We start from the raw sequence: 27,819 nt of genomic DNA on the forward strand, positions 1-27,819 counted from the left end.
TCCATCAGAGCTAAAGTGTCATGGCAGTCTGTCAGAGCCATGACGGTGTTGGCTTACACTAAGGAGTGGAAGGCCTTCCAGCATTGGTGTGCCCAGGACCAGGAGGACCCTTATTCAGCTCCAATCTTGCTAATTCTAGCCTTTCTTCAGGCTGGGTTGGATAAAGGCCTCACTGTGACTTTTCTTAGGGTCCAAGTAGTTGGGCTTTTCTGTTTTAGATCACGGGAGCATCGGTCTTCCTTGGCATCTCATCCTGAGGTCGCTGGATTTTTGAAGGGGGCTATTCTTGTTTGACAGCCGGTTAAGCATCCTTTCCCTTCCTGGGACCGTAACTTGGTGTGGTCTAACCTTTTTAAGGCTCCTTTTGAGCCTCTTCGAGATGTTTTCCTCTTGGTCTTGACGCTCAGGACTGCTTTTCTGGTCGCCATTACTTTGGCGCGTCATGTTTTACATATATGATATGATTTTATGTTATTTTGTATTTATTCCTTAAGGTTGATGTGTTTAGTCCCTTCCCCACTCTTTCTTTGGTTTACCTAGTTTGCTCATGGGGGTTTTTTCCTTCCTTTTGGATTATTTTGTATTCTTCTAGGGCGGATTTCTATCCTTGGGAACTTTTCTCTGGAGATTGATGACATTGATCTCACACTAGAAGAAAAAAAGGAATGCGTCCTCAATTTCTGTGTCTCTGCTGACACTTACTGGAAGCTATGTCTAGTTACAACTGAAGTGATACTGGGCTGAAACACAAGGAAGCAACTTCTTGTAAAAATATAAAACAAAAACCACTCTCTAAAGAGAAAAATGACAAAAAAGCATAATATAGGGGAGGCAGAACTAACATGAACATAAGAACATAAGAACTGCCATCTCCGGATCAGACCTTCGGTCCATCAAGTCCGGCGATCCGCACACGCGGAGGCCCTGCCAGGTGTACACCTGGCTTAATTTATAGTCCAACAGCAATACAATCCCCTAATGGGAAACTACGTCACAATGTTAATATATAATATATTCCCATATATCTGAAAAAGTGTATCCTACTTTACTTAAAAGTGTATCCAGGAGGAGGCCTCAGTAACAGAGCCCACGCTCAGTCGTATTCACAGACTGAAGATTTCGGCGTGGTTATACTGCTCTTTAGCTCTAATCATTGGCCAGCTCCTGTATTTTACTTTAATATCTTCTAACAAAGTTTAAATAAGAATTCAATATTCTAATTAATATCCTATTCTATAAATATTTTTTGTCACGTTTTTTCTTTAAGTTTTTTTTCCCCAAATAACTTATTAGTGTCTACACTTCTTCATCTGGTTTGAGACTAAACTGACAAGGTTTAAAAAACATTTCAGTTTTATTTCAAAAAGGACCTTGCTAGCACTCAATTTCTAGCAAGTCTCACTTTGATATTGCTAAGCAGTCTAATATTAACCACATTACTTAGCTTTTTAACAGTGCTTGTATGTCAAAGACAACCAACGAGGCCAGCGTTTCGTGGACTTCAACTTCTGTCCACTGCTTCAGGGCCATGGATTATATGCACCAAGCCATTTTCTGTAACTTATTGACAGCAGTCAAGTTACAGAAAATGGCTTGGTGCATATAATCCATGGCCCTGAAGCAGTGGACAGAAGTTGAAGTCCACGAAACGCTGGCCTCGTTGGTTGTCTTTGACATACAAGCACTGTTAAAAAGCTAAGTAATGTGGTTAATATTAGACTGCTTAGCAATATCAAAGTGAGACTTGCTAGAAATTGAGTGCTAGCAAGGTCCTTTTTGAAATAAAACTGAAATGTTTTTTTAAACCTTGTCAGTTTAGTCTCAAACCAGATGAAGAAGTGTAGACACTAATAAGTTATTTGGGGAAAAAAAACTTAAAGAAAAAACGTGACAAAAAATATTTATAGAATAGGATATTAATTAGAATATTGAATTCTTATTTAAACTTTGTTAGAAGATATTAAAGTAAAATACAGGAGCTGGCCAATGATTAGAGCTAAAGAGCAGTATAACCACGCCGAAATCTTCAGTCTGTGAATACGACTGAGCGTGGGCTCTGTTACTGAGGCCTCCTCCTGGATACACTTTTAAGTAAAGTAGGATACACTTTTTCAAATATATGGGAATATATTATATATTAATTTATAGTCCACCATATCCTTATATGCCTCTCTTAAGGAGATATGCATCTAGTTTGCTCTTGAAGCCTAGGACGGTCGATTCCGCAATAATCTCCTCTGGGAGGGCATTCCAGGTGTCAACCACTCTCTGAGTGAAACAGAACTTCCTGACATTAGTCCTGAACCTGTCCCCCCTTAGCTTCATTACATGTCCTCTAGTCCGTGTCAAATTGGACAATGTAAATAATCTTCTCTGCTCTATTTTGTCGATTCCTTTCAGTATTTTGAAGGTCTCGATCATATCCCCACGCAATCTCCTTTTCTCAAGGGAGAACAATCCTAGTGTTATAAGTCTGTCCTCGTATTCCAGTTTCTCCATACCCTTCACCAGTTTTGTTGCTTGTCTCTTGCTAAATAAATGGATGCTAAATAAATGGATGCTTCAACATTCGAAGGGGTCTTTTTACAAAACTATGGTAGAAAGTGGCCTTAGTATGCTCTTACTCGGGTCTTTCCTGAGCACTATGGCTATTTTATTTATTTATTTAAAAACTTTCTAGTCCGCCTATCAACTAGGCGGATTACAAGTTCACTTACATAATGTAAAATGGCATACTTAAAATATACAAATTCAACATCTATGCACAATTGAAAATAATGTACAATATCAAAGCCTCAGTTCAAATTTGGTCCTTGTGAAAGAACTACCAACATCTCCTTAGTTATAGAAAGCTTTAACAAATAGATGGGTTTTTAGCAGGTTTCTAAATGCAGCTGAAAAATGGCTGTATTTTCAATTTTCTAAATTAGGGCATGCACTAATGTTGCCATAAGTGTATGGCCATTACCCAAAATTAGCATGTGAGCCCTTACCAACACCTATTTTGTAAGAGGTAAGGGCTCATGCATAGGGTTACCAGACATATCCTCTGTCCAGGCTCCCAGACGGACTTTCCAAAAACCAGCATTTGTCCGGGTTTTGGAAGGCCCTGATGAGCTTCGGCTGCATGTGCAGATGAAGTCACACACATCTACGCTTGCTCCAGGCCCTCCAGACACAGCTGGAGCTCATCTGGAAGAAAAGAGGAGGCTTTCTTGGGGCAGGGCTAGAGGCAGAACTGGGCAGAGATGGAGGTAGAATTGGGCGAGGCTGGGGCAGAACAGGGTAGGGTCATGTGTCTGGGGTTTCTCGGAGAAAAATATGGTAACCCTGTTTATGCGCTAACCCGGCGCTAATTAGTTAGTGTGCTGCAATGTAGATGCACTATCTGATTATCACAGAAATGCCCATTCTCTGCCCCCCCAGATACCCCCTCTAGAAAAAAAATTATTGGGTGGTTTGCGCACACAAATTCAGAACTTACCCTGGGATGCCTCAGTGCATCCCGCAGTAAGCCCTTTAAGCTGCTGTTTGAATCCCATCCATGGACTGGTGTCAACTACTTCTATAAAATTTCATGAAATCTGCAATGATATAGCCAGACGTCTTACTAACCTGCATATCTTATAATAGTCAATCACTTGTGTTATAATTTTTAAAAGCACAGAGAGGTCAAAACAACAATCTGGATTAAAGTAAAAGAAATGGAGGGCAATTAAAAAAAAAAGACAAAAGGGGTAATTGTTCAGAATAAAAATTTTTATTTGTGGATGAAATAGTCTGAGTCCAATGAATCACAGGGGATGTAGCTGTATATCCAAAGACTGATGTAGAACAATACATAGATTATACACGACAAGTCACAATCAATGAAGCTGCTATGAAAGATGGTGTAGATACAATAAATCACAACAAGCGTAGCTGCATATCTTTAAAACGATGCAGACCCAACATGCAGTGGCACAGTAAGTTGGGGGGGGGGTCCACCCCCCTGGGTGCTGTCTTGGTGGGGATGCTGGCATCCGTCCTCCTCGCCGGCCCTCCCACAATCCTTCCCACTCCTACCCCCATTGTGTGTGTGTGTGCCTTCACTTCCCTCCCACCGTATCTCTAGCTCTTTGCTGGCATGAGCACATATTATTATGCATGCTTTGAAATATGATCATATCACGCCAATCATTCAGGATTTACATTGTTTACCTATTGGTGCTCAGATTGAATTTAAGGTCTTGTGCATAATTTTCAGGTTGTTGCAGGACAACTGTCTGTCTGTATTATGCTCTCTGTTGCATACTTATAAGCCAGTACGTGTGTTGTGATCCATGGACAGGATGTGTTTGGAAGTACCATTGTTGAGCGTTGTGAGGCTATCAGGGAGCCATAAAACAATGCTATCTGTACAGGGTCCAGTTTGTTGGAATGCTCTGCCTTTGGAGCTAAGGCAGGTTTCTAATATTCTACAGTTTAGAAAAGGGCTGAAAACAGTTTTGTTCGAACGTGTTTTTGTCAGTTAAGAGGAGACAGTGGGGATGAGGTTGATTGTTGATTTGTAGATGTGACAGCCAAGAGGTTTTATTGAGGTTTTTTTTCTTCATTCTTCTTTTGTTCAATGGTTTTAGATTGTAGAAGGGGAGGTGGGTATAGTATTAGTAGTTTCTTAATGTATTGTTGATGGTATGTAACGTGTTCTTTTGCTTTGTGTTTTTGATGGTATGTCTTTGTTTTTATCCTATTATGTATGTTATGCGGTTACCTGCTTAGAATTGATTGATATGCAGGCTATAAATTTTTAAATAAATAAATAAACTCCAACCTGCTGCTTGCACCAGCATTTGCTCTCCCTCTGATGTCACTTTCGGGTCCTGTGCCTAGGAAGTGATATCAGAGGGAGAGCCAACACCAATATGGTCCGTGTTTCAGCTGAAAATAACCTTCTTCAGGGGTCCAAAAAATGACAGCAATTGTCTTAAATTAAAATGTGGAATGGAGACAATATATAAAGTTCTAAAAGCAACCAAATCTGTAATGGTAATGGGCAGACTGACGTCACCTGGCTCCAATGGGTCCTACAGATATTCAGCTCCTGGCATTATCTATTTCCTGTTGCTAAGCACTTGGCTGTTCATTCTTTACTCTCCCATCCTGCCTAGATAGTGCCAGGAGCCGAGTATCCGCAGGATAATATGGAGCCAGGTGACGATGGTCTGTCCATTACCATTAAAGATTTGGTTGTTTTTAGAACTTTATATATTGTCTCCATTCCACATTATAATTGACAGTTGTCATTTTTTGGACTCCCGAGAAAGGCTATTTTCAGCCAAAACATGGACCATGTTGGGTCTACATTATTTTATGAATATGTAGCTACATCTATTGTGATTTATTGTATCTACATAACGTAACCATTTATTTTTTTCATCAAAATGGGACATCTATTAATATTCAGTCCCGCCCCTAATCCCGCCCTAGCCCCGCCGCCAATCCCGCCTTAGCCCCACCCCCAATTTCTTCCATTCATTTTTCATGTACACACAATATCTTATTATTTCATAACCATAAATTTTTAAAAAAACACAAAGCACCCTATATGCAGAGAAAATGTTAATTATCATTTATATTTGGGGGGTTTTCAAAGATGTCACCTCAGTAACTATAGAAAAATAGACAAATATAGTACAAAATATAGACAGCAGATATAAATTCTCAAAACTGACACATTTTGATCACTAAATTGAAAATAAAATAATTTTTCCTACCTTTGCTGTCTGGTGATTTCATGAGTCTCTGGTTGCGTTTCCTTTTGACTGCATCCTTTCTTTCATTTCTTTCTGCACTCAGGCCCAACAATTGTCTCTTTCTATTCCCTCCCTCCTTCCTTTCTATGTCCTTAGTGCCCCCAGTGCCTCCTTCCTATGTCCTTAATGTCCCCAGATCCAGTGTCAGTTCTCCTTTGTACCTTTGTTCCAGGTCTCCCTCTCTCTCTCTCCTCTGTTATGATCTTGCCTCTCTCTACTCTTCCTCAGGGGCTCTCCCCCTCTGTCTGCACCTCCCAAAGTCCTGCTTCTGCCTCCTATCTTTCCCCTTTAGTCCAGGCCTTTATCTCTCTAGTCTTTCTTCTACTTACAACCCCCCCTTCTCTACCTCTTTTTCTCCTTCCTTCATCCCTCCTTCCTATGTCCCCCTCATTGCCTTCCAGACTTTGTCCCACCCCCCTCCCAAAGCTAGCCTGCTGACCTACCTTCCCCAAAGCTAGCCTGCCTGCCTGCCAACCTCCCCCAGAGCCAGCCTTCCTGCCTGTCTCCCCCAAAGCCTGCCTGCCTACTTTCCCCAAAGCCAGCCAACCAGCCTGCCTGCCTCTCTGCCGCGCAAAAGCCAGCCAGCTTGCCTGCCTACCTCCTTACCCCCCCTACCGCGGAAAAAAAAAGCCTATCTCCAGGCCTGATTTAAACTTCCCCCGGTCCACCGCCACTGCTCCTCTGCTTACCTCCCTGCAGCTAATCGCGCCCAGAAGCCTTCTTCCTGACGTCAATTCTGGGTGCGATTAGCGGCAGGGAAGTAAGCAGAGGAGCAGCGGCGGCGGACCTGGAGGGAGGCTTTTATTTATTTATTTTTTTGGTGCGGCAGGGAGGGACAGGAAGCGATCGCCTGTCCCGTTGTCCCCGTGCACAACTTCGGGACGCTGTCCCTGAAAACGGGACATTTTGGCATCCCGAAGCTATGTGTGGGGACAACGGGACAGGGAATCCGAAAACGGGACTGTCCTGTTCAAAACGGGACATATGGTCACCTTATATCTACCAAAATAATCCACTTTTCAACATTACAATTCACATTTATTCATACATTCAGTCGTTCAATAATTTACCAATATACTATATAAGTTCAACATATAATCAAATAAATTCACATAAATTCATTCATACATAGAATATTTTAATAATATTACTGTAATCATCAATTAATACGCGTATACCCAAATATCCAAGACCTAAAAAAGCAGAGGAATCCAATCATCCAGCTGTGCCTTTCGTCATCACGTATTTTCTTATTTAATGCGCCGCTCTCTCTCTGTTGTCATTACGTTTAGGCGGCGGCCTTATTCGTGGCTCCTGGTTAAGTCAGCTTCTACTTCCCGCCTGGTATGATTGCCTGTATTTACGTTTATATTGTTTGTTTTGAGTAACTTGGTATGATATGTTATGTGTATTGCAGTTGATATGTTTTTGTGCTTTATGTTTTTCCCAGCGTTACTCTTCCTCTTGATAAAGATCAATATCGAAACATGGCTCGTGTTGAGGAGGGAGTTGAAAGTTTTTTGGATTACTTCATTGGATTTATGCACTTGCACTTTATCTACTGTGGTGACTTTGGGATCATTTTGCACATGAATGTATGAACTAACAGCTAAGGACTCTGTTCTTGATATGTTGGTGGACTCAATATTGGAAGATGAACTAGCTGAATTTAAGCTGCAGTTTGGCTCTATTCAAGATAAGTGATTATTGAAATGCTGTTGTGAATATGCTAACAGCATGAATGATTGGATTCCTCTGCTTTTTTAGGTCTTGGATATTTGGGTATACGTGTATTAATTGATGATTACAGTGATATTATTAAAGTATTCTATGTATGAATGAATTTATGTGAATTTATTTGATTATATGTTGAACTTATATAGTATATTGGCAAATTATTGAACGAATGAATGTATGAATAAAAGTGAATTGTAATTTTGAAGAGTGGATTGTTTTGATGGATATATTTGATTTGAATCCACTGTGCGTTTTTGATTGTTGTTTTTCTCTCAGAGATTTTGTTTTGTTTGTGTCACCTTATATCTACACCATCTTTCATAGCAGCTACATTGACTGTGACTTGTGTACAACTGACTCCTTAGACTCAAATTATTTCTTCCATAAATAAAATTTTTTATTCAGAACATCGACTCCAACTTTCCTTTTGTTTTAGGGCAATTTTGAATAACCTGTTTTTGTAATATATTGTATTATAGCCAGGGCAGGATTAATTCGTCGAGGGCCCCTAGGCACACAAGTACACTGGGCCCCCTGCCCTGCCCCACTCCACCATGCGCCCAGGCGGAAACAGGAAGCTACGTCAGAGGGAAGCTTTGGGCAAGCAGCACTGATTGCACAATTACAGTTCCCATTGCCTTTCTTACCTGCGTTGCTTGCTTGTCTTACTTTCTGTCGATGGGGGGGGGGGGCCGTTGCCGATTGGGGTGGGGGCCTGCGTTGCCGATTGATGCTGGAGGGGCCCATCGCTGTTTGGAAAAAACAATGTTGATGCCCTCCTTCATCGGGCCCCCCTGACCATCTCGGGCCCTTGGCACGTGCCTACTTGGCCTATTGGTTAATCCTGCCCTGATTATAGCTAAGTTTAAAAGGAAACTACCTGCTTTTCGGATTTTTTTTTTTTTAAGAAGTACTCACAAAGTGCATGCTGTAAAAGCTCTTTGTAAGTATTCTGCATCTATCTTTGAAGGTGGCCAAGATGATAAATTAGTGTATCTGCATTTCAAAATTAAACGTTTGCTCTTATCTGCCCCTGAGATAAATACATTCTTACAACCTATCTTTAACTCAAATAGAAATACACACATATTTTAGAGCCTAGAATTGTGTAATCATAACCTTGCACCTTCTCATACTTCTTTTTTTGCTTAGTCTTAATTTGTCTTCTTCCATCTATTCTTATAGCTCTCAAAATGTTTTCCTATAAACTGGGGTTGGGACATACTACTGACCAATGGTATTTTATTTACACTTGGTTTCAATTTCAAAATATATATTCATACTCAATACAAAATTAGTCTGCTACTTGTTTCAGTTGGCCATTTATAGACTGAGATGACAAAACCAAACTCCCATCCGAGTTTCCGTAGTGTAGCGGTTATCACGTTCGCCTCACACGCGAAAGGTCCCCGGTTCGATCCCGGGCGGAAACAAGATGGTTTCTTTTCCTGGCTTCCCTATTTTAGTTTACGGTTTAATTGTAACATTATTTCATAAATTTTAAAGCCACTTTCACGGCTATGAAATTCCAGTAGAAAATTATCCAAACCAATAAATTCGAAGAGGTCCACGATTTATGCTATGATTTACTTATAAGACATAGAAATAAGGAGTCAAAAGAACCTTTGGGAAATCAGTGAGTCCCAGGAGGGGCAACTATAGAATGCTTTCTCAAATAAAGTAAGTTTACTGGATTCCTGATAAATGTACTTATCTGAGACGGTGAACTATGCCGGAGTAAGCTAAAGTGATGAGAGTAATAGTATCATAAATTAACGTGGAACATTTTCACCGTTTTTTCGAAATAAAAGAACTTAACTGCGTTGGCCGGGAATCGAACCCGGGTCAACTGCTTGGAAGGCAGCTATGCTAACCACTATACCACCAACGCCCATATTGAAGAGAAGCTTCAAAAGTTTAAGAGAAGCTTTTCCATAGGTTGAGATTCTTTTATTTTCAATTGGAGAATGGGGAGAAAGGTTAATTCCTAACTGTCCTTTTGAACTTACGAATTTCCCCCACTGAAGCTTCTACTATTCTTCAACGGGTTTCTGCACTTAAACAATTCCCCTCGTTCTTTTATATCTAATTTTTTCTGTCCTGCCTTATACCACTTGATTTACTATTTCCCGCACCCCTCCCTTCATCTGTGACAGCCTTGGATTCTTCCGGCCCTGCAGGGGTGGCGGTGTCATGGCCCCGGGGACTGCGTCCGGGTTAAAGGTAGCGGCTGGCCGGTTTCTGCTCGCCTGTTTCCGGGCTGTTGGCTGACTGATTGTTTCCCCCCTTCCCTGTCCCCTCCCCTCCCTTCCCCCGGTGCGGGCCATGGAGCGAGAGTGACGGAGCCTGGCAGGATCCGCCGCCGGCGTCTCTCGTGCGCACAGCCCGGGGTGAGTAGCGACTGCCCCGTCCGCCGCGGGTCGGAGGTGCTCCGGGAGAGACTGGGCCGGGCTGTGGTGCCTCAATGTCTTCCCCCGCCACCTTCAGGTCGTTCCTTCTCTCCTGGCTGTACCGGGCGGCCGCCGAGCCGCGCCCCAGACAGAAAGGGGAGCGGGGGACTAGCAGTCCGGGAGCCAGGCCTGAGCCCTCAGCCCTATCGCCGGGCCGGACCCTTTACCCCAGGCCGCACCCTGCTCTTCTCTTTTGACGAGGTTATGGATGCCCTATTTAATATAAAAACAGAGCAGGCTGCCTTGTTTCTTTCCAACCTCGTCCCTAGAGACCTGGAAAAGCAGCAAAATATTGAGGGGAGGAGGAGGTATCAATCATTGTAAGGCATAGGGAAGCTAAAGCTGGGGCGGCAAAACCCCTAATGAGGTTCTCTATAATCGGACCCAATTTGTGCTTATATTCTTGCCTGCTTACAGGGATGAGGGGCAAAAGAGGCAGAAAGATTTAACGTATTTTGTGACTAATTCCCTAACTCGATACAAATCTTCAGATCAGTCCGTACGTTTTTCTGCAGAGGATTTTTAATTGAGAGTTCACAAGTTCTGCGTGATGTTCCTCTTAATTCACGAGGAAAAGGACTCTGATGCTACTGGAGACTTTGCTGCATCGCCTTAAGCGAAAGTAAACAGGAAGCTTCCTGAGCACAATGTATTAAATTACTGCAGTGTACCACCTGCAAACAAACATGACTGACTTAAAAATAACTAGAAAATACTGTCTTCCCTCGCAATCTGCTATAGAGAGAAGACCCATACCCCCCATATCATGTTGTAACCACTGTACGTGATTCAGGTTTAGAATGACAGAGGTGCACTGCCAACTGAACACTTAAGTTTTGACCAAAAAATGTATCTGATCTTCCACTACTTAAAATTTCTTCAGTGCTAGTACATTTTGAGATCTCTGTCCTTTGCATCCCAAATGTCCCTTATGAGCTAAGAAATGTCAGCTGGCTTGGAATCTTGTAGAAATGAGTTGCAGAGAAAAGGCATATCTGTTCTAAAAACCTAGGAAGGAAGAGAGAAGCTATGATAGGGAAATTCAAATACTTTAAGATACAAACAATACAAAAGATGCAGACCTTGCTAGAGCAAGAAAGGGATGAGGTTATTAAGGGGTAGATTGTGGCATTACATATTAAACTATATTTTCACATAAAGGTGGTGGATGTTTGGATTGACTTCCTAATGAAGGAAAACAATAACAATTTAAGAAAGGTTGTGATATCTAAACACAGAGAAGGGAAAACCAGAGATTGTCTAAGGAGTGTGCATTGTTAAATGAAATTTGAAGTCCATTGGACAAAGGATTGTTGCCTGACCAACCAATACCATGGGTGGGCCAGGGAAGTTCCTCTTCCAAAGCTGTGGCTTTTGAGTGATGCAGCTTGCCCATAGGAATTGGGGGGGGGGGGGGGGGAGAGTCCACCTATAAGGATGTAGCTAGGTATAGAAGCGCAGGGACTTTTGACACCACTAGCATTCCAGACTTGTCCACTCATCCTGATGACACTGACTAGATGGTCTTCAAAGTCCTTATCTACCACCACAGTTTGGGCCCATTTTACAAAGCTGTGGTAGCAATGCTGCCATGGTAAATGCACCAAAACCCATAGGAGATGAATGGGCTTTAATGCATTTCCCTCAGCAGCACCACTAACATGACTTTGTAAAAGGGGCCCTTTCTGTTACTATACGGTCATATTTGTCACCCTGTATATCTTTCCATTTCAGAAAAAATGAAGTAACATAACTCTTCATTTTTCTTTCACATTTCCTTTCTTTCCACTGTTGCATTTTCTTGCTCTCTTCCTTTGTTCCTATCTCTCTTCCTCTCATTTGTCTGCTTTTTCTCTTTTGCTTGCTTACTTCTTCCTCTTTCTCTAGTTTCCTGTGCTGCCCTAGGCCTGTTGGATAGTTAATGCAGAGAGTAAAGAGGCTACGCCTGGAAAACACGACTGCAGGGAGTTGGAGAAGGTAATTTTTCTTTCCCCAGACGTTGTGGTGGAAACCCTGTAACCCATGCCAGCTTGCTTAAATCAGATAGATGTGCAGCAACTCATCTGATACAACTTATAATTTCTACTACAGTATATAGGTAGCTGCAAGCCATTTCTGCTTGTGTGACTCTCTCTTACTTAACACTTGTAACTGTGTTATTACAGAGAAAAGAATAATTTAGAAAGCTCTGACCAATATTAGACAGGTTTGGAAATTTCTTTTGCTTTAGTTAAGCAATAATATTTTAGTGATATTTCCTTCTCTGCTGTTTAAGCAGTTGTCTTAGAGCTAGCAAACAGTGATGCATCACTTCCTGTCTCATCTGTGCTACAGGTTCTAGCACAAAAGAATCTTGTTTGCTCAGAGCCCACTTCCTCAGATAAATGTCATTTAGAAAATGTTTTTTTAAAATTTGCATTATACTGTTTCAGTGAATGTAGCACACTAGGAAATATCAGAAAAGGGGCAGAGATGCTACAATGTGTGAGAGAGATATGATCAGACTCGCTGTAGAAAAATTGGGATGCAACTTGTCTTTCTGTCAGTGGTCAGTATGCCAGTGAGAATTTCATAAGCTGGAAGAGGGGGTGGACTGTGTACTATAAGGAACACTGTGCAAATGAATTGGGTCAATGTCACAATCACTATCCCAATCTGGACAGGCTGTGCTGTCAGTCACTTCTATTTTGGCATTAGCGCTGTGCATCACTATAGCGCAATGTGCTTTTGGCAGCAACGAAAAAACTGAGTCACACCTCCCACTGGGACAGTATAAATGTTCAAGGGTCATATTTTGTCTTTTATTCTCTGCCTTGTAGCTCACAGTGCAATGTGTTTTGCACTTCTAGCTGGCATATTTGTCTATCTTTATTAAAACTGGTATCTTTTGGGGAAGGGGTAAGATCATCATGTAGTTAATGTGGTTTTATTTATCATGAATATTCTCAGAAATGTAGGGCAGGAGAGAGAAAATATTATGAGCAGCTTTGAGTGTGCTTCAGAATAAATGGAGATGCTGAACTCCCTATACAGTTCATACAGTTCAGAGATCCATGCTTTCTGTGGTACTGTACTATTTTGTTAGGATGTATTTATTGTCTTTTGAAGACATTCACACAAGATGATTTATATCAATAATAATATGGACATAAGCAGTAGACAGGAGTAAAAATATTCAAATAACAGTACACATTATAGCATAGTCTATGTGCAGTGCCTAAACATAAAGTAAAACATCTTAATAAACAGCATAGGGTGTAAGAGGAGGTGGAACATAGAGACTTGCTGAATTTCCCAAAAGTTCCATCTATAAACCCAAGGGAGTATAAACCCAAGGGAGATGATAAAAAGGTACTTCATAGAGATATTAAATATTCCTGAGGAATCAATACCTCCTCTCACTCGGGTATACTATTTGCCTATTAAAGTAATGGATCAGCAAGCGGAGGATCAGAAACAGGTTGTACAAAACCCTCAACTAGACCTAACAACATTTCTGGAAGTATCTGACAAAGATTTGGCTAAACCAGCAACTCTTTTATTATCTGTGGCACTGTTGCCAGATAAAGATTGGATATTAAAAATGTTTTTTAAAAATAAGGAATTCCTGGGTTTGAAAATTCAAATATTTCCAGATGTTAGTAGAGAAATTCAGAACTGTAGACGTCAATTTCTTCTGATGAAAGCAGGAGTTGCACAGTTGGGTGGTATTTTCTTTTTACGCTTCCCATGTAAATGTATAATAAGGTATCGAGATAATAAATATGTGTTTTTTGAATCGGCTCAACTTACAGCTTTCTTGACACTGAAACGTTTGGAAAAGGAAGGAACAACATAATAACAACAACAAATGGACTTGATTAATAGAATATAAGCTCCTTAATCCAGTCACTAGATACCTTTTTTTTCTTGTTTAGAATTTTATTAACTGATTTCCTTTGAGTTCACTCATAAATCCTTGGATCATCTTTTTTGAGGACTTGAGATTGTTTGAGTAGAGATTTATTATTACGGAAATTACTCTACTTTTTATTTTCTTCTTTTAAATATATGTTAAATATATGTATGATCAGACAATCTTTCTGTACAAAATGTTTGATTTTGTTAAAAATTTAAAATTGATAAATGAATTTAAAAAAATAAATAAATAAATAAACAGCATAGGGTGTAAGAGGAGGTGGAACATAGAGACAGATGAGATAAATAGGATTTAGATTGAAAATAAAAATAACTTAAGGAGAAATTGCTTCTGAAGGCAGAAAAGTTGTAGGAAAATGATTTCAGCTTGAGTATGCGTGGATAAAGCAAATCCTGCTAAACCGTATGCCGCTGGTGTTAGTAGTCCTTGTGTATGTGAGTAGCTAGCTAGCTTCATCATGTCAGATCCTGCAACCCTTTGCAGTATATCCTTGTTGCAGACCATTAATGTTAGGGACTGCAGGAACTGATGCGCACAATGCACTCTGATCCTATGTTTCTTGTGAAATGTTCAATCAGTCTTGCGAGTGTGGAGATATTTATTGAAACCTAAAATAAGACTCTGAAAAACATGTAACCTAGAAATTTATATGAAAAATTAGTCCAAACTTAACAAAACTGCTGTAGAGAGAATGCTCCTCAAGTGTTGTACCAGTCAGGAAAAACAACCAGATTTTCAAATGTTTGGCTTGAGTGCCATATAAAGAATAGACAGGAAAACTTAAAATAGGCAAACTTGGATTGTATAGGACAAATTAGTTCTCTGAAAAATTCAGACTTTTTTTGGTGGTTGCTTTGGAAGGAGAAGTCAGGTTGACTGCAGTGGAGGTTCTGTCAGACAGCAGTGAAGTGGTGGACATGGAGGATGTTCCCTCACATTATTTTGTGGAAAAGCATACCTCATTTCACTATGCCCCCCTCTCTTATTATTACAGTATGTCATTATTAGTATGTCATTGCTTTGGCCGTATATTTTTCTCCATTGATTGGTGGCATTTGCTCTCTTACAGTTGCTCCACAAGCACCGAAGGAGAAGACAGGATGACTGCAGTGGAGGTTCTGTCAGACAGCAGTGAAGTGGTGGACATGGAGGATGTTCCCTCACATTATTTTGTGGAAAAGCATACGTGGGAGGGGCTTCGTGAAATCATTCACAGTAGCAGAAAATACTCCGGGATGATTGTGAATAAGGCACCTCATGATTTCCATTTTGTTCAGAAAACAGACGAGTCCAGCCCTCACTCACATCGACTGTACTATCTTGGTAAGACTGGCCCATTTAATTTCTTGATCTGCTTCCTCACAGGCTGCTGCTTTTGTCTAAGGATGTCCACTATCTCTTCCTGAGGAATTTCTTCAGTGTGCAATCCCAAATGGTCTTCAGATTCTCTGCCTTGATCCATTGTCTTCTGTATGTTGCTGCTTTGAGTTCACATTCGAGTTTTAGTGCTTGTATGTTTAAATACAAAGTGTTGACGTGAAACTGTGCCTTAACACCAGGAGTCTGATGAATGGCTCAGCAAATGACCCAAGATAACACGTGTTGGCTCTCACTCATCCTTCACAGGTGGTGGAGGTGGAGTACCTCATAGTAATGCCAAATATCTGTCCTTTGGTCACTGCTGAAATGTTTGTATTGAAGCTAAACTCAAACAGGTTGTAACAGCATGTGTGGTGTCTGGGCTATAGGATACTTGTCTGCAATCCCTATGCACACATGAAAGCACCACAATCCAGTCATAGTCTACTTGCAGTCGGGTAACTTGTTTCTCTTCATGTGAGAGTCTTAACACTGCCAGACTCTATTAGCAGCTGGTATGGATTCCCATTCAATTCCACTTCCTTTAGGCAGTTCCTTCCTCTGGGATGAGAGGACTCCATGGTATTACAGTCATGAGGTTCTACCACATTCACATCCATAGCGTTTTCATTTATTCCCAGGCAGTTGCTTGCCAAATGGCCCTTGTTTCCACATGTAAAGCAGGTGGGAGAATTCAGGACTTGACCCCAGTTGCATGTGACCTGGGGTATCCTGCTGGCCATCTTCTTTCCCTGGTGTGCTCAACCCTTGTTGTTTCTTCCTGTTTCCAGGGACTTTCCTGGCTCAGGAACTGGTTGGGCTTAGTGAAACACTTCCGCCACTTCCAAGGCAGTTTCTAGCATTAGTTTAGGGTGTTGTCTTACCCATTGTCTCATAGCCTGGGGTAATCCATCCAGGAACTTCACCCTACGTCCCCCTCCAACTACTGCTCTATCTCCCTCCTCCCTTTCCTATCCAAACTACTCGAACGTGCTGCTCACCACTGTTGCCTGGACTTCTTCCTTCTCATAATATTCTTGACCTGCTTCAATCAGGCTTTCGCTCTCTCCACTCTACAGAAACTGCCCTTGCTAAAGTTTTTAACGACTTGTTCCTGGCCAATCCAATGGACTCTATCCTCATTCTTCTCGATCTGTCTGCTGCCTTCGACACTGTGGATCACCGCCTGCTTTTCGACATGTTGTCCTCGCTAGGATTCCAGGGTTCTGCTCTCTCCTGGTTTTCTTCCTCTCTCTTGTACCTTCAGCGTATGTTACGGTGGATCCTCCTCTGCCGCCATCCCACTGTCTATTGGCATACCCCAAGGCTCTGTCCTAGGCCCTCTCCTCTTTTTCCATATATACCCACTCTCTTCGTACGCTGATCTCTCATGGTTTCAATATCACCTCTATGCTGATGACTCCCAGATCTACCTCTCCATGCCAGATATCTCTATGGGAGTTCAGGCCCGAATTTCAGCCTGCCTGTCCGACATTGCCATTTGGATGTCTTGCCACCATCTCAAACTGAATATGGCTAAAACTGAACTCCTTATCTTTCCGCCTAAACTCACCTCCCCCCTTCCACCATTCGCTATTTCTATGGATAACGCTATCCTCCTCCTTGTCTCATCAGCTCGCAACCTTGGAGTGATCTTTGACTCTCTCTCCTTCTCTGCTCAGATCCAACAAACCACTAAATCCTGTAGCTTCCTCCTGTATAATATTACCAAAATCCATCCTCTTCTCTCTTAAAACACACTACCAAAACCGTTGTCCACACTCGCATCACTTTGCGCCCATCTCTCGCCTCTTCAATCTGTTCAAAATGCTGCTGCATGACTCATATTCCGTGAGATCCGCTATTCTCACATTACTCCTCTCCTCAAGTCGCTTCATTGGCTCCTTGTCCATTTCCGAATACAGTTTAAACTCCTCTTGCTGACTTAAATTCGCTCTGAAGCCCCCAATATCTCTTCTCACTTAACTCACCCTGTTCTTCCCCCTGTGATCTCTGCTCATTGGGCAAGCCCCTCTTATTACATTACATTAGTGATTTCTATTCCGCCATTATCTTGCGGTTCAAGGCGGATTACATAAGGAGTTATTTGGACATTTAGGAATACATAACCATGAAAGACCAAGGAGACTCCTTAATCAGAAAGGGATTCTTTACTCTCTGGAAACTCAGATCCATTAAAGCTTATTTTGATACATCGGCATTCAGAACCCTAGTCCAATCCCTTGTACTAAGTCTACTTGACTACTGTAACATCGCCTATTTAGCAATTTCCCAAAAGCATATGCGACGTTTACAACTGATGCAAAATGCAGCAGTCAGACTGATCTTTGGACTAAAGAAATTTGACCACGTGACACCCTACTACCGGCAGCTGCATTGGCTGCCGATGGAGACATGTGTAAAGTTCAAATTCGCCTGTTTCTGCTTTAAAGCATTACACAGACTTGCCCCTTCTCAGCCAACAGACACAAGAGAAGCTCACATTCCAACTTCGTTTCCCCCCCAGTGAGAGGTTGCAAACTGAAAAAACACCATGAACACCTTCTCTCACACCAAGCAGCATCCTGGGGTAAAGACCTTGAACAATTGCTTTCGACCACTACTTATGAGGAATTTCGGAAACGTCTAAAAACACACCTGTTCCTAAAGCATCTAGACAACTGATCTACTCATCTCTCTCCCCTCAATAGCGATTAACTTGTCCTATTGATCACTTTCTCCTCAACAATGGATTTCCTGTCCTATTAATTCTCTTTCTTCCACTCCTCTTAAAGTCATTCAATTTGTACCTTTGCTTAACCTTTTGTAAACCGCATAGAACTTCACGGTATTGCGGTATATAAGCTGTTATTATTATAAGGAGTTATCTGGACATTTCCGGTGGTATTATGGAGTACTCTTCTCTTCCACTGCCAACTCCAGACTCTGTCCCTTCTTTCTTGCGGCGCCATATACCTGGAACCGGCTGCCTGAATCAATACGACATGCTCCATCCCTGGTAGTGTTCAAATCCAAGTTAAAGGCCCACTTTTTTGAAACTGCTTTCAACTCTTAAGTCTCACTCAGTGCTTTCAGATACCTACTATAATCTCCCCAACCCTGAAATGTCTTGTCTAAATTAGATTGCAAGCTCTTCTGAGCAGGGACTTACTATTGTATGTTAAAACGTACAGCGCTGCGTATGCCTTTCAGCGCTATAGAAATAATAAATAGTAGTAGTAGTAGCAGAGCTGCTCCAGGAGAGCCACATTTGAAGTTGCTACCCCAGTCTTCTCTGGTTGCAACCACTGCCATGCAACCTCTTTCAGTCTGTAGAAGAAACTGCAAGAAGACAAACAAGAAGCCTCTTTTGTCATGTTTTACGGAAACATTTGCCTGTAAAATTCCAGGGTATGTCCCACCCTTTCCAATATGGCTGTCTTAACCTTAACCAGACCTTAGAACAAAGCTTACATGTATTTTAAGCTGTAACCCGTCCTGAGCTCTTTGGGGAGGACAGGATAGAAAATGAATTAATTAAATAAATAAGTACCCAAGAATTGGCTTACCCGCCAAGCAGATGTTGAAGTTAAGGAGTATACTGGGGCCACTTCTTCCTCTTTCTCCCTTGGGCCTCCTCAACCTAGTTCTGGCCCTGACATATACTTCCTGGTAGCTGCTTCCCTGACTTCTCTTGCCCGTGCCACTTCCCCCAAAGGATGAGCTACCTTTGTTAAGGTAGTTCTGACACTGTGAGGGCGTACCCAGCAAGGGGAGAGGTAGTGTGCTATAGACTCCCTCCCTGGTCTTCATCTCCTCTCAACCTTTGAGTCTGTGAATGTAATATTCAGGGAGAAAATTGATGTTGTTCATTAAAATCATTGCAGTGTGAGATCCTGTGGTACCTGTTACTTTTCTGCTCTCACCTGCTCCTGCAGAATCTTCCATGATGTGCTTTTCATTATTCCTGCAGGGATGCCCTATGGCAGTCGGGAGAATTCTCTCCTTTATTCAGAGATTCCCAAGAAGGTGCGAAAGGAGACATTGCTGCTGTTGTCTTGGAAGCAGATGCTGGAGCATTTTCAGGTGAGAAGGTGTAGGAAAGCAGAAAAGAGCCCCTGGAAACATAGGGAAGAAATGTGGATAGGTGGTTGGGAAGTAGAGAGAATTGGTCTGAACTATCATGCAGAGTGCTTCTTTGTGCTGCTTCATAATCGTATTGTTATTGGAACAAATATTCTTTATCGTCCCTTCAGACTGGCACAGACATATGGGTTTACGCTCATCTGCCAGCAGGTGGAGACTGAGAACACACTGAATTCTAACAGTAACAGTAGAAGTGGGCTGTGCAGTCCCTCATAGAATCAGTCTGTTCTCAGTCTCCAGCAGGTGGAGGTGGTATAGTCTTTTAGGCCTTGGCAAATAAAGGTTAGGCAGTGGTCTATTTATCTACCCCTATTTTCTTGTCGGACTGAACTGGGGTTCCGCAGGGGGCCCGTTTCACCTCAGAGGTGTCACACTCGGGCAGCCGAGTCCCACCCTCCATTTCCCTGCTTTTTTTTCTACAGTTTTGAGTGCCTTTGGGATCTGCTCCTGTTAATTTAAAGTTTTATTTTAAAAAAAGACCCAAGGCAGTGCTTTTTCTTTCTGTGCCGGTTTGCAGGGACTGTTTTCATTCATACTTTTTCTCCCATTCAGCTGCCAATTTCATTCCTCGCGGTTCACAATGAGCACTTCTCGCAAACCTAAGAAGTGCTCAGTTGTTTCTGTATTGCCCTCTAGACCAGAACAGTTCTTTACTGATGGGTTATATCTCACTATGACCAGCGGGTGGAGACTGAGACCAAAACCTTTGGTTGTAATATATTAGCTGAGGCTCCCCCTCCTAACCCAGATTTTCTCAGTCTCCAAGCAGGTGAGATAGGAATCTTAAGGGCTGTTGGAATTTTAGGATGTCTTTTTTTTTAAAATTTATTTATCATTTCAAATTATCATTACATCACAATGATAAGGAAATACTGAAATACAATATTATCAGTACAAGCTGATCTAAGCAAAAAGAAAACACAAAAGTAATATTTCATCTCATATAGTCCACAATAAGAGAAGGAGGAAAGAAAAGGAAAAACAAACCCTTGGGGCAGGGAAATATCATACAAAACTTTAGGAAAAATAGCAGTTAACATCCTTCCAATCTTTTAACACCACACATCATGATTCAATCTGGATGTGTAGAGATACCTAATTGGGCAGGTTCAAAAAATACATATTTATTTCCCTGAAGGGAAATAAAACATTTACAGGGAAATCTTAACTGAAAAACTGCCCCTAAAGAAATCGTTTTTGTATGGTGTGATAGAAATTATTTTCTTCTAGATTGCGTCCATTTTGAGACATCAGGAAACATGTATACGCTTTCTCCCAAATAGAATACTTGTTTCAGATTAAAGTACAATTTCAACAACATTTCCTTATCCTGATGAAACACAAGAGAGACTAATAAAGTAGCCCAACCTTCTATTTCAATATCAGATGATTGTAGTATGTCAGATATATCCATCTGATCCCTACCTCCTCCTAATTCTCCTTCTTTTGAAATTTTCTTTAAGTAATAGATTTTTTGTAGTGGGAGGAGATCAGATTCTGATATCTTTAAAATTGTTAACATGAAATTTCTAAAGATTTCCTGGGGTGACATCGGTTCCGAGCAAAATGGTAGAAGCACTGATAAAGGACAGCATCTGTGAGCACATCGAAAAAAATGGGCTGATGAAAGCGAGCCAACATGGCTTCTGCAAGGGAAGAGCGTGCCAAACAAATTTACTGCACTTCTTTGAGGGGGTGAACAGCCAGTTGGACAAAGGGGAACCCGTAGACATCATTTACCTCGACTTCCAAAAGGCCTTTGACAAGGTACCCCATGAGCGGCTACTTAGGAAGCTGTGGAACCACGGGGTGGAAGGGGACATACACAGATGGGTCAAACACTGGTTGGCAGGCAGAAGACAGAGGGTTGGAGTGAAGTGTCACTACTCGGGCTGGAGGAAGGTCACGAGCGGAGTTTCGCAGGGGTCTGCTGTTTAATGTATTTATTAATGACCTGGAAACGGGGACGAAATGTGAAGTTATAAAATTTGCGGATGACACTAAACTCTGTAGAAGGGTTAGAACTACGGAAGAGTGTGAGGACCTACAAAGGGACCTAAACAAACTGGAGGAGTGGGCGAATAAATGGCAGATGAACTTCAATGTAGGGAAATGTAAGATCATGCATATAGGGAGAAAGAACCCGATGTTCAGCTACCAAATGGGGGGATTAGTATTAGAGGGAAGTAACCTTGAAAGAGATTTGGGTGTACTGGTGGATACAACAATGAAGTCAACGGCACAATGTGCAGCAACCGCGAAGAAGGCAAACAGAATGTTGGGTATTATTAAGAAGGGTATTACGACCAGAACAAAAGAGGTCATCCTGCCGTTGTATCGGGCAATGGTGCGCCCACACCTGGAGTACTGTGTTCAGTATTGGTCACCGTACCTTAAGAAGGATATGGCAACACTTGAGAGGGTCCAGAGGAGAGCGACACGAATGATTAAGGGCATGGAAAACCTTTCATACACTGAAAGATTGGAGAGGCTGGGGCTCTTCTCCCTGGAAAAGCGGAGACATCAGAGGAGACATGATAGAGACCTACAAGATCATGAAGGGCATAGAGAAAGTAGAGAGGGACAGATTCTTCAAACTTTCAAAACATATAAGAACAAGAGGGCATTCGGAAAAATTGGAAGGGGACAGATTCAAAACAAATGCTAGGAAGTTTTTCTTTACCCAGCGTGTGGTGGACACCTGGAATGCACTTCCAGAGGACATAATAGGACAGAGTACGGTACTGGAGTTCAAGAAAGGATTGGACAATTTCCTGCTGGAAAAAGGGATAGAGGGGTATAGATAGGGAGCTACTGCGCAGGTCCTGGACCTGTTGGGCTGCCGCGTGAGCGAACTGCTGGGCACGATGGACCTCGGGTCTGACACAGAAGAGGCATTGCTTATGTTCTTATGTTCTTATGACATAAACGTGGCTACTGGAAAATTTAAAAGCCTCAAGTTCAAACTTCTGTTGATTCTCCAAGTTTTCAATCTTCCTTAGAAACATCATTTTATCTGAAACTTGTTTAACCATCAAATCCTTAGTCTCAATTGTTGTTTTCTCTAAATTCTTCATATCTAATTGTTGCTGCTAAAATGATGTCTCCAACAGAGCTATCTTAGAAGTTGAATTCAGTGTTATTGAAACAAAGTTTACACATACCGAGTGCAGGTTCTCCAACGCCGTCCAGATGGAATCGAGTGTAACAGCCTGAAGTCTCTCAAATGGCTTGAGGGGGGAAATAACAGCCAGTTTTTCTTCAGCATTTTCTCCAGGTGCTGAACCCTGGGTTCCCTCACTCTCCCCACCACTTGCTCCTCGAGGCGTAATGCTCCCAATTCGCTGCAATTCCACGGCAGGAGTCGGCATCGATGTTAAGACTTCTGGGTCAACTTCAGGTCTCGGAAGTGTCTCACTCACTGCACTCGGGGAGCCCTCCAACAGTGACCGGTTTTCCAAAGTTCCTCCAGGCATTGGGGGCATGTGTGGTCCTCTCGGGCTCAGCGTCAAGTCACCGTCCAAGCTGTGTCCTTCCCCAAACCCAGCAGCAGATCTGCCCGAACTGGTAGGTTGGACTGTAAACAATGTCATTACAGTCTGACGCATAGTAGAGCTAACAGAGGCAGGCGGAGGTAATCCCTTCTGTTTCCCACGTCTTTTGGGCATTGAGTAGGGCTAAGAAGCTTTATTTATTCAAAAAAGTTGCCCCCGTAGATGGAGAGCACTCAGCTATGTGTACTGCTCAAGACGACATCTTGTCTCTGTAATTTTAGGACTTCTGGTCCCCTTTTTGGTGCTGGATGGCGCTTGGACGGGTTCTGTTTGGGGATCTTTCCGACCTCGGGGGCGTCAAACCCGGCAGGTCTTGTGCTGGGTCCCTCCCCCACCTTCCTCCACCTCCCCAAGTTTTTGTAGAGGTGCCTCAGCTGGCAGCCTGGCCACCAATATCAGTCAGGCTCCAGCTTTGAGAGCCAGTGGAGTCTGTTCTGAACCCCCCCCTCAAAAAACAAATAAACCCCAAAACAAACCCAAATCCTGAGGCTGTGCTGGTCTAAAGAGCTTTTTCCCTTTAAATATGCTGTATTTTACTGAATTTTTCTGCTAACCGGCAACTTACTTTACAGCTAGGTCGTGTATTGCACAACGAACACTTCGCAAGGGAAAAAGTGCTCATTGTGCTCCAGACGCGAGGCACTCGCGGCTGGCCTGTGCAGGCTGGAGCGGTGGGGGATCCTCATTGGCATTGGGTCGTGGCAGCCAGGGAACCCTGCCGCAAGTGCCTTGCAAGTCGGCAGCTGATTGTGGGGAAGCCTGGGCTTCACCCGACGCCCACACTGGAGGTTTCCCAGCCACAGACGGTCAGGGTAAAAAGGATTCCCTTACCACTGAAGCGGCTGAGGACTCCCTTACTGCTGCTGCCGGCTTGCCTGCTTTAGCGGCTGGGACGGTTTAGGCTTCCCAGACACTACAGGCCTCTGGAGCTCCAATTTTGGCGGTCTCAGCTCCATTTTTGGTGGGAAGCACCTCCATTTTTTTCTATAGCTTTAGGTGAGTTCCCCCTTTATTGGAAAGACATGGGCAGGTTTCAGCTGGCTCCCCTTTAGGGGGTCTTTCTTGTTTGGAGAGGATTTGGACAAGTTGGTTCAAACCGTAACTGATTCTAAGGTGCCTCGCTTGTCTGAAGATAGAGCTAGGCCTCTGGCGTGGGATGGCATTGCTCTGGGGCACGGGCGTGATTTCCACCTGGTCGAGGGGCCACTTCTTTGCTGGCCTCTGGGTCCTCCCGGGGCTGTTTCTTTCAGCGCATGCAGGCCTTTTGGGGGGCTGCTGGGGGGCTGGGACTTCCTCCGCCGGTTCTCCTGCTGCCTGTCCTGCCCCAAAACTCCTTGTAGGTACCCCCTCTGGTTCCAGTGGGCTCCCATCTTTGTGAGTTCTATCCAAGGTGGGCAGAGATCACATCCAATCAGTGGGTCCTGGAGGTGATTCGGGACGATTATGATCTGGAGTTTGCCCGCTCTCTGCCAGATCATTTTCTAGCTTCTCTTTCTCAGGTGTCGTGGAAGAAGCAGGCTTTTTGCCAGACCCTTCAAAGATTACTAGGTCTCAGAGCCTCAGGAGTGTTGCACCAGCAGGTACTCAATTTACTTTGTAGTGCCCAAGAAAGAGGAGACTTTTTAGCCCATCCTAAATTTGAAAGGGGTCAACAGGGCTCTGAGGACTCCACCTTTTCGCATGGAAACACTGCGGTCTGTTATTCTGGCATTTCAGCCAGGGGAGTATCTGACTTCCCTAGATCTGATGGAGGCCTACTTGTATGTTCCAATCCGGGCCTCCCATCAGCGCTTCCTTCGCGTTGCAATCTTGGGTCAGCACTATCAGTTTTGTGTGCTTCCATTTGGTCTGGTCATGGCCCCGAGGATGTTCACCAAGGTTATGGTGGTCGTGGCAGCGGTTTTGGGCAAGGTTCATTCCTACCTGGATGACTGGTTGATTCGCACCGTCTTTTCAGGATAGTGCCCAGGTCACAGCTCGGGTGGTGGAGTTCCTGCAGTCCCTGGCTGGGTTGTCAACCTTTTCAAGAGTCGGTTGGCCCCCTTCCAGCGCCTGGAGTACCTTGGGGTTCTGTTCCACACCTCCTTGGGGAAGGTCTTCCTCCCAGATGCCTGGGTAAGCAAATTGCAGTCACAAATTCGCCGCCTTTTGGCATCCTGGTGTCCTCAGGCACAGGATTTCCTCTAAGTCTTGGGGTCAATGGTGGCTTCCCTAAATATGGTGAGATGGGCATGAGCCCATATGCGTCCTCCTCAGTATGCTCTTTGGAGGTGGTCGCCCCAGAGGCACAGTCTGAACTACGCTGTTCCTCTTCGGGGACTGGCTCGCTGCAGTCTTCGTTGGTGGCTCCAGATCTCCCATCTAGTTAAAGGGGTGAGTCTGGACTAGCCCCAGTGGTTGGTGCTTCTCACGGACACCAGTCTCCTCGGTTGGTGAACTCAGCATCTAGATTGCTCAGCTCAGGGCTCTTGGTCTCTGGAGGAGGCGTCTTGATCGATCAATGTTCTGGAGACCAGAGCCATCTGTCTGGCATTGTTAGCCTTCCAGTCCCTATTGACGAGCAAGTCGGTCCGGTTTCTCTCGGTGGCCTATGTCAATTGTCGGGGGGGCACCAAGAGTTCTCTAGTGGTGGCTCTGCTCATGGTCTGGGCAGAGTATCCTGGACATCTCGGCTTCCCACATAGCAGGAGTGGAGAATGTTCAGGCGGACTTTCTCAGTTGTCACATGCTAGATCCCGGAGAGTGGTGTCTAAGTTCTATGGCCTTCCAGTTAATAGTGCAGACTTGGGGTCAGCCCCTCATGGATCTGATGGCCACGAGTGTCGACGCCAAAACACCCCGCTTCTTCAGTCGTCACAGAAACCGTCAGGCCGAGGGGTTGGATGCTCTGGTTCAGCCGTGGACAACGGAGGGTCTTCTGTACGTGTTTCCTTCTTTGCATTGTTTGGCATCCCGGCCTAGTGATCTTGGTGGCTCCGGACTAGCCCAGGCATCCGTGGTATGCGGACCTGGTTCATCATCTGGTGGTGGATCCTCTACCACTGCCTCTCTCAACCGACCTTCTGACTCAGGGCCCCATTCCAATGTTTGATCCAGGACCCTTTTGTCTTACGGCTTGGCTGTTGAAAGGGCACGCCTAGGTATTCAGAAAGGGTATTCAGATAAAATGATCTCTACCCTCTTGGGGTCCTGGAGGCTTTCTACCTCTCTAGCTTATGTGCGTGTTTGGTGTCTATTTGAGGATTGGTGTGCTGTGTGTGTGTAGTGGTCTATTTTCGCTCTTCCTTGCCTAACATCTTAGAGTTCTTGCAGGATGGCCTGGACAGGGACCTGGCTTGGTCTTCTCTCCGGGTTCAGCTTACGGCCTTGTCTGCCTTTCTGCCATTCCTGATGTTGTTCGCTTCTTGCAAGTGGCCAAATTGCTAAAGCCTCACCTTCGACCGTCTGTTCCATCTTGGGATCTTAATCTGGTCTTATCCGTGCTGGTGCGCCCACCTTTTGAGCCTTTGGGTGCCTGCTCATTGAAGGACCTTACTCTTAAAGCGGTCTTTTTGGTAGCTATTACATCTGCTAGACTCGTTTCTGAGTTGCAGACTTTCTCTTGTAGGTCTCACTTCCTGAAGTTCTCTAGGGAGTATGTTGTGTAACGGCCTGTTCCTTATTTTCTGCCAAAAGTAGTTTCACCTTTTCATGTCAATCAGTCGGTGGTCCTCCCGGGAGGGTTCTTCAGAGCAGAGACAGTTGCGCAAATTGGATGTCTGCCGGGTCCTTCGCTCTTATGTTCAGCGGACCCAGGAGTTCAGGAAATCAGATCATCTCTTTGTCCTCTTAGCGGGCCCTCGTAAGGGGGATAACGCTTCCAAGGCTACCATTGTGTGGTGGATTAAGGAGACTTATTGCTTCTGCATATCATCTTCAGGAAAAGCCTGTTCTGGAATTTCTCAAGGCTCATTCTACGCAGGGTCAAGCGGCTTCTTGGGCTGAGTCTTCTCTTGTGCCTCCAGTGGATATCTATAAAGTTGCGGTGTGGTCTTCTCTGCATTCCTTTGTCAGACACTACCATGTGGACGTTCAGGCACGTCAGGATGCGGTGTTCGGTGAGCATGTTATGGTGTCGGCCCTTCGGGGGTCCCACCCATCATGGGTACTGCTTTGGTACCCATCCCATCAGTAAAGAACTGTACCGGTCTAGAGGGCGATACAGAAGAAGAAATTAGGTTCTTACCTGCTAATTTTCTTTCTGTTAGCTCCTCTAGACTGGTACAGTTCCCCACCCTATCTGTATTTCTGCAATGATTGTTGTTTTTCTATGCGTGAAGATTTTGATTTTTCTGCGGGTTCTAGTATTTTTCTAGAGCTGGGGAGATACAAGAACAGTGGCTATGGCTCAGCTGGCATAGCTGGTGAACTGTGGGGACATTTTCACTGCAAGGTTTTTAGTTCTATACATTTTCCAACAGTGCTCATATATATTAGTTGTTTTATTCTCCTGTTCAGAGTGTTATTAATATTACCTGTTAAGTTTTTCCTTAGTTCTGCTTGGCTATTTGGCAGACTGGATTAGAAGGGGGAGCCTCAGCTAATATACTACACTTCTCCCTCCGTATTCACGGTGATAGGGAATTAACAGACCTGTGAATACAGAAAAACCACAAATAACTTTTTCATATGTTATTCGCAGTATTCTATTAAAAACCATTGTGAATATGGTGAAACCGCAAATAACATGGTGGGAGACTTGGCCTGTTCCTGAAGGAGAGGCAAAACACGGTGAAGAAAGTTCAAGGAATCAATGATTTTCTCTGTAAACGCTTGGAATTGGCGATTTCTCTATGCAAGCTGATGTAATTTGGGGGAAG

The 27,819-nt window shown here is 43.5% G+C and overlaps 1 protein-coding gene and 2 non-coding genes across 6 annotated transcripts in view; 2 read left to right on the forward strand and 1 right to left on the reverse strand.

The window, feature by feature from the left end:
* The first annotated feature begins 8,892 nt into the window (after positions 1 to 8,892).
* Positions 8,893 to 8,965, forward strand: TRNAV-CAC. The gene has a single exon. It is a non-coding gene; the product is annotated as a tRNA-Val (tRNA).
* A 386-nt stretch (positions 8,966 to 9,351) lies between these two features.
* TRNAG-UCC lies at positions 9,352 to 9,423 on the reverse strand. Its single transcript has one exon. It is a non-coding gene; the product is annotated as a tRNA-Gly (tRNA).
* A 276-nt stretch (positions 9,424 to 9,699) lies between these two features.
* Positions 9,700 to 27,819, forward strand: part of DPP9 (dipeptidyl peptidase 9) — a 96,656-nt gene continuing 78,536 nt past the window's right edge. The window contains exons 1-4 of one of the 4 annotated variants that reach the window (XM_033954909.1): positions 9,700 to 9,922; positions 11,870 to 11,959; positions 14,971 to 15,224; positions 19,234 to 19,346. In XM_033954909.1, the coding sequence (XP_033810800.1) occupies positions 11,904 to 11,959; positions 14,971 to 15,224; positions 19,234 to 19,346 (423 nt within the window). In that variant the 5' untranslated portion in view covers positions 9,700 to 9,922; positions 11,870 to 11,903. The remainder of the gene's footprint in view (positions 9,923 to 11,869; positions 11,960 to 14,970; positions 15,225 to 19,233; positions 19,347 to 27,819) is intronic. The other 3 variants (XM_033954911.1, XM_033954910.1, XM_033954912.1) reach the window with 3 other exon arrangements.

Source organism: Geotrypetes seraphini, chromosome 8 (genome assembly GCF_902459505.1).
Source record: "Geotrypetes seraphini chromosome 8, aGeoSer1.1, whole genome shotgun sequence".
In the NCBI taxonomy this organism is placed as follows: domain Eukaryota; kingdom Metazoa; phylum Chordata; class Amphibia; order Gymnophiona; family Dermophiidae; genus Geotrypetes; species Geotrypetes seraphini.